This window comes from Cricetulus griseus, assembly GCF_003668045.3.
Source record: "Cricetulus griseus strain 17A/GY chromosome 1 unlocalized genomic scaffold, alternate assembly CriGri-PICRH-1.0 chr1_1, whole genome shotgun sequence".
Lineage (NCBI taxonomy): Eukaryota > Metazoa > Chordata > Mammalia > Rodentia > Cricetidae > Cricetulus > Cricetulus griseus.
In genome coordinates, this window is record NW_023276807.1 from 220,846,449 (window position 1) to 220,859,032 (window position 12,584).

A 12,584-nucleotide genomic window follows, 5' to 3' on the forward strand; every position below is an offset into this window, starting at 1 on the left:
CATGGGGCAAAGATGCCATGTGCCCTGATAACACAGCACCACAATTTTTTCTAATCTGCCTTTATCCCTGTATTTTCACTAATTAAACTACATGGTATGTGTGTTCATTGTATGAATTACCTTTTAAAAAATAGATGTATTTAGGGCTTACAAGATTTTGGACTTCTAAGAAAGTTACAAAGGGTATATGGCTTCCCTGTTGCCAGCATCTCATATCACATGGTGGATTCTCAAAACCATCAGGCCAGCCCCATTTACTGCTCTTAACTAAATTCTGAACTTTATTTGAACAGTTTCTCCATCAATGCCCCTTTTCTCTTCCAGAATCCATTGTAAGGTACCACAGTGCACTCACTTGTCCCCTCTGCCCTGATTTCCATGCTAGTATTTTTCCCTTGTTTTTTGTGACCTTGTCAGTACAGCCAGTGATCTTATAGAATGTCACTTTAGTTGTATGTGTCTTATTTTTCTCATGATTAGCTAGAGGTTACAGACTTGAGAGGAAGAAAAGCACAGAGGGGAGGAGCCTCTTACTCATCATGTCAGACAGTACATGCCTTAACATAACTTAACACTGATGTCATGAGTCTGAACTGCCTGGCCAGGGCTGTGCCTGCCAGCTTTCTCCACCATGGCACTGCCTTTCCGGACTTGGTAACTACAAATCAAGTTGGGGTCCAGCTTCCACTCAGGCAGGGGCAGAGTGAAGTTCTGCTTTTTTGGGTAGGGCCCATTTCATTATTTAGGGTTCATGCAGAAAGGAACTTGTTTCTTTCTCCTTTATTTGTATCAGCAAGGGAGTTGTATTTATTATATGCCTTGGGCCCTTGTGTATATTTGGGTGCTGTGTTCTGTTGCTCATATTGTATTCAGCTCTAGTGAGATGAGATGCCTTTCAGCTTGCCTCTGGGCTCCACTGACATGCACCCAACCTCTTATTCATTTATTTTAATTTAAATTTTATTCATGCTTTTTTTTTTTTAATTTTGGTTTTGTTTTTATTTTGAAACAACCATGTTATGTAGCCCAGGCTGGCCTCAAACTCAGAGATCTGCCTGTCTTTGCCTCCTGAGTGATAGATTCAAAGGCATGTGCCATCACACTTTGCCAAAATGTTTTTTTTAATTAAGTCTTGTTGTATAGTCCTGGCAGGTCAGGAACTTCCTAGGTAGAGCAGGCTAGCCTTGAACTTGCGGTCCCCTTTCTGAATGCTGGGATTATAAGCATACATGACTGTAATTTATAACATTCAATAGTTTCTTGAACCTGAGCTGCAGTATCTGTCAGTGTTCCTTGTTCTCAAGTTGTATGACAGCATGCATGTGTTGTGTGTTCAGAATGGAGATTACAGTGAAGTCACTGGGCGACATGGGAAGTGATACCAGAAGTGTTTGGTTATGAATTAATTTGAGGCCATTGTATGTTTCAGAAGCCTTCTACAGTTGCCCGACTGTGAGATTGCAGCTCATGCTTTAAGAACCTGGGGACTAAGGCCAGTGATGTAATATGATTTGGACCTTCTTCCTTGTGGTTTCCATTCAAAACTTCGTTACTGAAAGTTCAATTTAAGCTGTCCATTGCCATTCTTTCTGTACATTTGTGACATAGACTCTTTGTCTTAGTCTATATCCATAGTATCCCTAGTTGATTGATTGCATTACTTCTTAAATTCATGATTTGTAAACTCGTTAGTATGTTGTTTTCTTTTTAGTTATTTTGACTGGCTGTAGTGAGCTGATAATAGTGGCACAGTTAATAGGAAAGCTACTTCGTCGGAATTTAGATTGTGTACAACTTTTCAGCATTATAAACATCATTAAGCGGGGTGTGGTGGTGCACTCCTTTAATCCCAGCACTTGGGAGTCAGAGGTAGGTGGATCTCTTGAGTTCAAGGCCAGCCTGGTCTACAGAGCTAGTTCCAGGACAGTCGGGGCTATTACACATAGAAACCCTGTCTCAGGGGTGGGAGTGGGGGGAGTGCATCTTAATTTGTTTTTAGAGTCTCACTGTGTTGATCATGCTGAACTTGAACACCTGGGCTCAAAAGAACTTCCTGTCTCAGCTTTCTGAGATGGCATTGTAGACAGGCATGCATCACCAACACCTCACTTGGGCCTTTTCTTTTGAGTCAGGGTCTCAGTATGTGACTGGTCTGAAACTTGCTATATAGAGCACCCTGGAATACTGGCTCTGCAGCACTCAACAAGTGGTAGCTACTGAATGATTGATTTTAGCCATCTTGATTGATTTAGTGTAGGGTTGTCACCTCTTACTAGTTTTGCCACTACCACTCAATGTAGCTTTGTGTAATGGCTGTTGTTCTTGATGACAGCACTGTTACAGAGGTATAAATTCAGAGCCCTCTCTTCAGATGGTCTGAGAAATACACAGAATGGGATGCCTTCAAGTTCTTGTGTACGTAATTTTTAATGTAGCTGAGAATGTAATTTAGTGGTAGAGTACTTGACTAGCATATCATATAGAAGGAAGGCCCTGGGTTCACCTCTCAGGTAACACACACACACACACACACACACACTTGAAAATTTGAAACACAGTAATGAGATAAAGTTATTCCAGCATTGAGTTCTGTGTAGCATTTGTCCTCTGACTGACATTTTTGTAATCCTATGCCTTATAGAATCTGATTCTTAACTAATTTTCCCTACTCATGCCTCTGGAATGTCTTTGTACTTTGGAAATTACTTACTCAGATGTTTGATTGATAACAATTTCTGTGGAGAAAGTGGCATCTTTGTCCTTTCTCCCTCCTGGTGGTAAATAATGGGGACCCAACATAAGAACTTGTACTGATTTTGGCTGGGGCGTGGGGGAGGGGTAGATGATCTGTGAGATGTTTGGGATCCAGAACTCCAAGGCATCTCTTTCAAAGGAAGGGACCTCAGCCAGGGAGACTTCTAGATGTCGGCTCCATTTCCTTACATGTTTTCCAGAAAAGAATGAGAACAAAAACTACTGAGACATAACTGCAGTTAATATCTTCACCATGGTTTTTAAAATGTGTTAAGTATGTTTTTTTGTGTGTTAGTGCCTTCTCTTAGTTCAGGTAGCATCCTATAGTGGGCATGGTAAATTTACTTCATCTTTCAATGTCTGGTGTGAGTGCTCCAGTGACCATCAGTAACTAAAGAGGATCGTGTGGCTTATTTTATCTTGCAGGGAGAGAAGATAGAAGACATTCCAAAGGAGGTTCTGATGGACTGTGCCCACCTTGTGAAGGCCAATAGCATTCAAGGTCAGTTTTCCCAGAATTATTTTCTGAGTCAGCATTCACTTTTTCTGTCTGGAATAAAGTCCATTTAGCAAGCATGCTGTTGACTTTGGCATGTGTCTGAGGACAACAGAAGATAAATTTGAGGAGAGGGCAGTTTTGCTGCTTGTCAGGGAACTAAAAGCTCACTGCCCACTCCTCTAAATTTCACTGTCCTTTCTGAGTCTTGGTCCTTGTGACTCTTTCCCTTTCCTTGAATAAGAGGTCATTGAGCTCTGTTTAAGACTTCCAGCAACGTGGCATGTTGATAACTAAGGAGATGTGTCTCATGGCTTTGTGTTCATGTTGGTGTCAGCTACCATCATTTGTCATCAGATTTTCTTTTTTCCTTTTTCTTTTTGGGTTTTCAAGACAGGATTTCTCTGGGTAGCTTTGGAGCCTATCCTAGCACTCACTCTGTAGACCAGGCTGGCCTCGAACTCACAGAGATCCGCCTGTCTCTACCTCCTGAGTGCTGGGATTAAAGGTGTGCGCCACCAACGCTTGACCTGTCATCAGATTTTAAAACTAGAGGGGTTTGTTTTGGTTTTCTTTTTAATTTTTTAAATATAATTTTGTGTATGGTATTTTGTTTGCATGAATGTCTCTGTGCTTTATGAATGTCTGGTGCCCTTGGAGCCCAGAAGAAACGGGGGTTATAGACAATTGTGAGCCACCATGTTGGTGTTGGGAATTGAACCCAGGTCCTCTGGAAGAGCATCCATTGTTCCTAACTACTAGGCTGTCTCTCCAGCTCCTTGTTTGTGTATTTTGAACCAGAATCTTGCTGTGTAGCCCAAGCTAGTGTGGAACTCACTGTGTAGCTCAGACTGGCCTCAAATTCATAATTTTCCTATTTCAGCTTCCTGGGTACTAGAAGTAGTATAGGTGTGTGTGACTACACCAGGCTTAGAGCTAGAGACTTTAATCATGCCTTTTCTTTTCCCCTTCTCTTCCATGCTTTATCCTTCCTTTAAGTTGTGAAGGTTTCGAGTCCTTTGACTCTGTTGTCTTTACCCACAGAATCTTACTTAGCTGATCTGGGTGATCCTTGAGTGTTGTTAATCTTTCAGAAGCTCTCTGGGTGAGCCAGTGTGCAGTGTGGGTTGGGAACAATCGCCCTCTGTGTTTTAGGCAGTAGTTACAATACTGGGCTTGGTGCCTGCTTAATTCTACGAAATAAGATTTAATCTGAACGAAAGGTCTAGGATGATAATTAGGATGAGGATAGCAGTTATGAAGGGGGTTGAGAGGTATTGGCTAAATGATTGAGCTAGTTAATAGGTGAGATTGTAGGGTAGGATGGAGGCCTGGATAGAGATAACTGGCTATAGATGAAGTTGGAAGATGATCCAGAGCAAACACAGCTGATAACAGGCATTGGGGTTCCATGATTACATGATGAGAGCTTGGCAGCCTTCTTTCATGTAGACTGGTGTCTTCAGTCTCAACTCAGGCAGCCTTAATAACAAACTACAAGTGTATACAAAGAAGCTTAAAATTTGCCTTTTGGAGCCACCAGTTGTCAACTCCATAAGTCAACAGGTTGTTATAAGTGAGAACATTCTGTTTTATGCATAGAATAGAACGTCTTAGATCTTCAGTTACTGAAGTAAATACTGAAACAAGCAAACTGTTTATTCTGTGTCCCAATCTCTTCTGCACAGCCATGTTCTTTTTTCTGTGCCCTGACTCAAAAATGAGCCTTGTTTCAAAGAGCTGTCGACTCCTTATTCTCGGCTCAGTTTCTTTCTTTTTAACGTCCTTATAGTTTACAAGTTCTAGAGTAAACATAGGGGTGAAGAATTGTGATACAGGAATTACTCCCCTTTCTTCCTCAGCCTTGCACAGTGATGGCTCACATAGCAGAATATGAAGCTGAGCCCCAGGTTCCTCTCTAATCAGTACCAGAGGGTGCTGCTGAGGACTGATGAGCACTGGGAGACTGCAGAGGACACACACTGGCGGCTCTGTACTTGCCAAGTTCTGTCCTGCTCTACACTAAGGGAACAGGGATTAAGCTTGCTGGTTTCTGCTAAATTGGCCCACTTTAGGTCAGAATCATAGGTTTTGTTTAGGTTAGGGCAAAGGGCTCCACTAATAACCAATAACCTTCCTAAATGTGTTGGTTTCCTTAATGTCAGATGGGGTCTGAGAGTGATAGGCACCTGTCAGCTCATGCAGCTGGTTAGGTATTGCCAAGCTGGTTCTCTGTGTCTTACTCTATATCTTACTGTGGCTGTATCTTATTGGTTAGCCATTATCACCTCAAAGATTGCTTTAAGGGTCTCAGGAAACTCAGTTGGTCCTTTTCTCTTGAAAACTATGCACATGATAATTTTGAGTTCAATTTTAGTGAGTTCTTGGAAGTCTCTGATGTTAGTCCCTGGACCCTTGCTTTTTCCACTGTAACACTTTGACTTAATGTTTGATTTTCCACTTGCCTTTGGTGCTTTGGAACAACAGAGGTGTGCTCTTCTCAAGCCTTGTCTGGGGTGGGTGATGTTTTGATGTGGGTGAGAGCTGTGCCACTCAGTGTCACATTTTCTGCCTGTTGAAGATGGTCTCTCTTGGCAGGATGCAAGATGAACAACATTAATGTGGTGTATACGCCATGGTCTAACCTGAAGAAGACAGCTGACATGGATGTGGGGCAGATAGGCTTTCACAGGCAGAAGGATGTAAGTGTTATGGACCACAGGAGGCGGGGCCTGACTCCAAGCTGAGTGTGATGTTCCTAAGGGTGTCAAACTGGGCAACTAATGCCCTGGAAAGCCAAAGCTTTGCCCCTCTTAGGTAAGAGAAAAATAATTAAGGCTAAGTGCTTTTCCCCTTACCTCCCTCAAAGGTAAAAATTGTGACCGTGGAGAAGAAAGTGAATGAAATCTTGAACCGATTAGAAAAGACCAAATTGGAGAAGTTTCCTGACCTAGCAGCAGAGAAAGAAAGCCGAGACCGAGAAGAGAGGAATGAGAAAAAAGCCCAGATTCAGGAAATGAAAAGGAGAGAGAAAGAAGAAATGAAGAAGAAACGGGAAATGGATGAACTTAGGTACGATTGGGCTGTAGCCTTGGATATCCTCGAAGGCCTAGCTCACAGATTTTCCAGGAAGGCACATAAAAGCTCAGAATGTTAAGAGGTGGTGGTGTTGATGGGTAAATTGCCTTTTTAAAGAGGTGTTGGGTGTGAGTGAGTGAGTGAAATTAAAGGTTTGGTTTTACGTCCCCATTGTAAGCCATTGTGAACTTCCTCAGAATCTGGATTGTTCCTGGGAAAGGAAACAGTAAAGGAGTGTGTAGTCTTGAGCAGCTGTGCTGTTTGGACAAAGATACTCAGAGCTGCTTTTAAATGCTTCCTCTGCCTTTTGAAAGTTGGACATAGTTAATGTGGTGGGTCCTGCTTCGGTGTCCTACAGTTTTAAACAGCTGTTAAAGGAGTTTGGCTCCTGAACTCCTGAATGCTGACTGTATTAGTTTTCTATTGCTTCTATAACAAATTGCCCCAAATTTAACTCCTCGAAGCCATGTACAGACCTAAGAAATTCTGACTAATCAAAACAAGAAGTTGGCAGGGCAATTCCCTTCTGGAGGCCCTAGAGGAGACTCCAGTTTCTAGAGGTTGCCCACAATCTGTGGCTTGTTGCTCCTTCTTGTGCCTTCTCTACTTTCTTCAGCCATAATCCCGTCGTCCCAGGAATCTCCCTGTCACTTAGAACTGTCACATCTGTAAAGTGTGTTCCAGTGTAGTGTGTTTCTAGTGCAGTTTCTCAACCCTCCTAATGCTGTGACCCTTCAACACAGTTCATCACGTTGTGGTGACCCCCAACCATAAAGTTATTTCCCTGGTACTTCACAACTGTAATGAATCATAATGTAAGTAAGATACTTGATATGTGACCCCCAAGGGGATCTCGGCCCACAGGTGTTGGGGGAGGGAGAGCTTTGGGAGCATCACTCACCTGCCACATTGAGTTTGTGTTACTGCACTCCAACAGGCCCCTTGTCCTATTTTTGTTTGAGTGGGTTGCTGGCTTTTGTGAGATAGCTAGTCTCAACCTGGTAAACCTGCATCTACCTCCTGAGTGCTGGAATTACAGCTGTGCCCCAGTACCCCCAACTGCCCTTGCTTTCTTTTCTTTTCATTTGTATTCCTCCTTTTCTTTATGGAGTGCTGGGCATTGAACAAGGGCCTCATGCACACTATCCAAATGCTCCATCTAGCACAGAGCTCTGTCTCTGAGGCCCCTCTTGTTTCCCTTAGCAGGAAGTTGCCCTCATAACTTGTAGCCATGGAATTCCTGGGTTTCTGCGGATGCTATTTGTGATTATGTGCACCAGAAAACATGTAAGAATGGTGTGGAGTGGCATCAAAATAAAAGCCAGCTATCTGGCTTGGCCCTGGCCCAGCTTCCTCTGCACACCCTGGGTTTTCAGGACCCTGCTGGGCAAGAGCATAGCTGCTATGATGGTGTATATTCAGGTGTGAGGCACCTACTTGTGTCCCTACCCAGGTTCTGCTGAAAGGAAGACTGGCTTTTTTTAGGGCTGAGCATTCAGTTGGAGGGCTCTGGGAATGTTGTCCTGCTCTGCTCCACTCTGCTCTCCTCCCTTCCCTTTCTCTTCCCTCCCCTCCCCTTCTTTCCCCTCTTCTTCCTCCTTTCCCCTCCTCTTCCCTCCTCTTTGAAGCAGGTGGTACATAGACTTGGATATTTGCTGTGGCCTGCAAATGAGAGCCTGCTGTGAGTTGTTAAAAGCAGCTCACTCTGGTAATGATTGTGAGAGTCTGGCAAGCAGGATTTACAGCCAATTCTTGTTTTTAGTTGGAGCAGGCGAAAATTAAAGAAGATATGCCCCTGTTTCCTTTGCATCTTTAACAATTTTGTTTAGAGACATGAATGTGTAATGTTAGAAGCACAAAGGCACTTCATTTGCATCTTTGCTAAGGAGGAATAGCTGACACTTTTACCATTTGCCATCTGCCCACACTGTACTTTAAAATGCTTCCGCATGTATGTCTTCACATAGCAGCAGATGTTTACTACCTGAATTTGTGAAAGAGCAGAATGGTCTGAACAACAAATAACTAGCTGAGCGTTATAGCAAAGTGTGTCTGTCTGATTGTTAAATCAACACACCACTACACTCTGCTGCTTTACACACTACTCATTCAGAATAAATAGAGTAACAGAGAGAGGCTATGCTTTACCTGGAAATGCATTTTTGGTTTTGAATTAAACTAATACTGTTAAAGTTAGGGGGTTTAGTATGGCATTATTAGTTTCAAAAGTTGCAAGCATTTAAATAAAGACCCCTATTAACAAAAACAGTTTTAGTATCTTCTAGGTTTGTTTTAAAAATATCTACATTAAAAATATTCATGGCACTGAGGGGAAAATTCTCCATCTTGCAGAGTGCACTCTGCTCCAGCCACTCACCCAGTGGTAATCATCCTTGTGAGCTTAAGTTGTATCATCCTTGTTACTCTTGAGTCATCCCTGTTACTCACATGCCATCCAAATGGAATTCCATCACAGGCTGCAGAAAGCAGACTATGAGGTGGGGCCACTGTGTCAGTGAGATGATAACCTGTTTGTAAAAGTCCAGCAACAGGCTTTATGCTTTCAACATTTTGTGGATTTGTTTTTGAGACTTTGAGACACAGGGTCTTGCAGTCAGCACAGACTGGCCTCCAAAGAAGCCTGGGATTTTTTCCACCCTGTAATCTATTTTAATACACTTATCATGCTAGCATCTTTTAAGTTCTGTCTTTGAATCTTCTAGCCAATAGATTGTTTTATTTTTTTGTTTGTATGTTTGTTTTATTTTGTTTTTCGAGACAGGGTTTCTCTGTCTTGGAACTTGCTCTGTAGACCAGGGCTGGCCTGGAACTCACAGAAATCCGCCTGCGGAGTGCAGGGATTAAAGGTGTGTGCCACCAGGCAACTCTGTGCTTCTTACCTGCTTTATTTTATTCTTGTGTTTTATTTGACTTTTTGAATTATCGTATCAAACACTTATGTACATGAATGAAGTTGAGTGTACCATATAGACCATGGCCAAAAGACAAAAGCAATGATCAGGGAAATGGAGTTGGGTAGGTATCGTATCAGAAGTTGAACTGTTATGACAAAGGAGCTGGGGGTGTTTGAAATTGGAGGCTACAAGTTAGAACTTCCAGTTCTGTGAGACTGAAGTTCAGGATGGAAGTACAGTGGGAAGTCACAGGCCAATGTGTCACCAGCTTAAAGACATAAACTTGGTTTCCAGGCAGAGCTGTCTTCAGCACAGAGTTTCACATGTGACTGGACAGCTGTAAGTGGTAGAGAGGAAACTGAGACCCACCTGTAATTCTGAATCCATTGCCTCTGATGAAAGGCCAGAGTCAGAGTCTTACATGAGCAAGTAAGCATAAAATGGTGCGTTTAGTGACTTGAAAAAATTCAGCATAGTTCCTAGGTCTCGTGGGAGTGTTTGTGGGGAAGTGAGCTTGTAGCAAGAGTAACATATAGAAGACATCAACACAAGACCTTGGTCAGAGGATGACCAGTCTCTAAGAGGGTACTACTTTTGTTTTTGTAGAGGAATGGTTTTGTGTTGGATACAGACCAAAGGTCTGGAAATACTTTTAGGCATCTAGAACAATTGGGTTAAAAGGAGGGAGCCCAGAGGAAATGTGGACATCAGAAAGGCACATTTATGTGCCACTTTCATCAGAGTGGGTGGTAGCCATCTGTGGTTTCAACAACTGGCTTTGTAAGCCTTCATCCAACATGGTAACCATCTTTGAGATGTTTGTTGACAAGATAACCTCATTTGGGTTTTAGGGTGGGAGCCATCCTTGCTTATTGAGAGATATCCTTACTTGAATATTGTCTTTCTTTCTAGGAGCTACTCGTCACTAATGAAAGTTGAGAACATGTCCTCAAATCAAGTATGTTCACATTTCTTGCTCAAATGTTGTACCTTGAAATACTTCACAGAGAGTCTTTAGTGATTGAGCTACTGACTATTGGAGCAGGTTGCCTATCGTGATGGGCATTGAGTATATTGTGGGTAGATTCTGGCAGGCAGGCATTGCCTTCCTTCCCTGTGGTCTTGTGTTTGCTTTTGTATGGGTCACTTCGTGGAAGGAAAGTTTGATGCCTCCTTGCCTGCTGTGAAGGACAGTCCTATTAATATTGTGTGGTGTGTCAGTCAGCTTTCTCTTATTCTGACACAATACCTGAGATAGTAAGCTTATGAAGAAAGAAGCTTTATTCTGACTCAGGATTTTGGAGGTTTGGGGCTGTGGCCAATTGCCCTGCTGCTTTGGGTCGTATATTAAAACAGGTGGGAAAACATGGGCCAGCAAGCTATTCTCCTATGGCAGCTGGGCAGCAAAGAGAAAAAGAGAAAGAGGAGAGTCCCAGTACCCTATGAAGGGCAAGCCTCCAGTTACCTGACTTCTTCACAGCAGACAGCCCTTCTTAAATGTTCTGCCTGAGAACAAGCCTCAGCACATGGCCTTTGGGGACTTTGCAGACCCAGACTGTGGCACAGCACTGCAGTACATTTCCTTTCTCCTTCCCTATTTCCAGGCTTTGAAATGTATTTGTATTTATTCATTTCCTCTACTAATGTTGCCCTAGATTTCACAGCATGGTTAAACAGAAGCAGAATTGCCCCTTTTAGTTAAAATTAAATGTGCCATATACAGAGATCATCTATTACAGCCTAAATACTAACCCTGATTTTTTTTTTTTCATACTTGTTAGAACCTGGAATAAGTGTTGACATGTTTTGGGGTTTTTTGTTTTTTTCTTTGAGATGGAGTTTTGCTTTGTTGTTCAAGCTGCCACGAAACTCCCCTTAACCAGTCCTGGTCTCAGACTCTTATTGCCTCTGCTTCCCGAGTGCTGGGATTACAAACAAGCATCATTATATTTGGCTCAGACCCTTTTATAACATGGTTTTAAAATGCATGCTTTAGGTCTGCATTTCAGATATGTTAGAGACGAAATGCAAATGCTGTTTAAATGAAAATTAAGTTAAAACTTGTCTTCTTTAGTCATACTAGCTTTGTGTGACCCAGTGGCTACTGTTATCAGCATAGATGAAGAACCTGCTATTACTACAGAAAATTCTGTTAAGTGTCTCAGTTTCCCAGTTAAGGTTATCTGTTCAAACTCCAAGTTATGTGCATGAATTGGAAGCAGGAGGATTTTAGACATCGTTTATATCCAATACCTGTCCAAGAATTTATAAGAACACATTTTACTCCTACCTTCTGTGAAGGACTAAATTTTTGAGTCTTCTTTATGAATCAAGATCCATCTTTATAAATTATTTCTGAAAAATTTCCTGATAGCACTGTGTAGTCCAACAGAACTGAGTTTGAAATCAAGAGATTTAAACAGTCACTAGGGTGAGACTATTGCATTTTTAGTCTTTCTAGAGGAATGTTTCTCAGTACAGAGACATTACCTCAAGAGGTCTTTGTAACCTGTAAACAAGGGTGTGTCGTGAAGGCCGGTGCTAGACTGTCGTGGCATAGGTCCTTACTGAACCCTGAGTTTGTTTAGCCCTCTGCATGTTATTCTTGGCTTTCTTAAAACTCACAACAGTTTAACCATAGCAGAAGTCTGTGATAGATTCCAAGTCCAATTCAGTTAAAACTAATGCCTCTGCCTCTGCTTTCCTGACTAGTACTTATTTAGCCTTTCTATTTAGAAGCTTTCTACCAGAAATCTAGCCTGTGTTTCAACCTTGTACATTCTTGTCACGGTGGATCTTAAAAGCTTACATGTTCAGGAGTTGGAAAAATGGACATGCATACACACACACACACACACACACACACACACACACACCATCATCATCATCATCATCATCATCATCATCATCATCATCAACTCTTAATATCTTTGAGGCATTGGTTCCAAGGCCCTAGGAATACTAAAATCTAAAATCTGTAGATGCTCAAAACCCTAATGAAATGGAAAAATATTTTTATATAATTTATATTTTATCTCCCCATGTGTTTTATTCTATTGTTATTGATACTAAATACAATGTAGATGCAAACACTTGTCACAATGTATTACTTAGGAAATAATGACCAAAAGGGGGTGGGGGATGGCTGTGCCCATGTTTGTGGCATTCCTAAGCGCTTTCTGTCTGCATTTGATTGGATCTGCAGGCATGGACTCCTGCAGATGCAGAGGACCAGTGGTGCACATGTATGCGGATACTGTCATGCTCACTGGTCCCCCTTCCCTTATACTCTCTTACTTACTACTGTGGGTGCTCAAATGGGAAAGCTTCAGTCTCCTTAT

At 42.1% G+C, this 12,584-nt stretch overlaps 1 protein-coding gene across 2 annotated transcripts in view; it reads left to right on the top strand.

The window, feature by feature from the left end:
- Ccdc25 (coiled-coil domain containing 25) overlaps positions 1-12,584 on the top strand; it is a 28,866-nt gene that overhangs the window by 14,112 nt on the left and 2,170 nt on the right. Inside the window, exons 3-7 of one of the 2 annotated variants that reach the window (XM_027390305.2) lie at positions 1,430-1,492; positions 3,181-3,256; positions 5,849-5,952; positions 6,120-6,322; positions 10,156-10,201. In XM_027390305.2, coding sequence (XP_027246106.1) covers positions 3,217-3,256; positions 5,849-5,952; positions 6,120-6,322; positions 10,156-10,201 — 393 coding nt within the window. In that variant the 5' untranslated portion in view covers positions 1,430-1,492; positions 3,181-3,216. The remainder of the gene's footprint in view (positions 1-1,429; positions 1,493-3,180; positions 3,257-5,848; positions 5,953-6,119; positions 6,323-10,155; positions 10,202-12,584) is intronic. The other variant, XM_027390304.2, reaches the window with a different exon arrangement.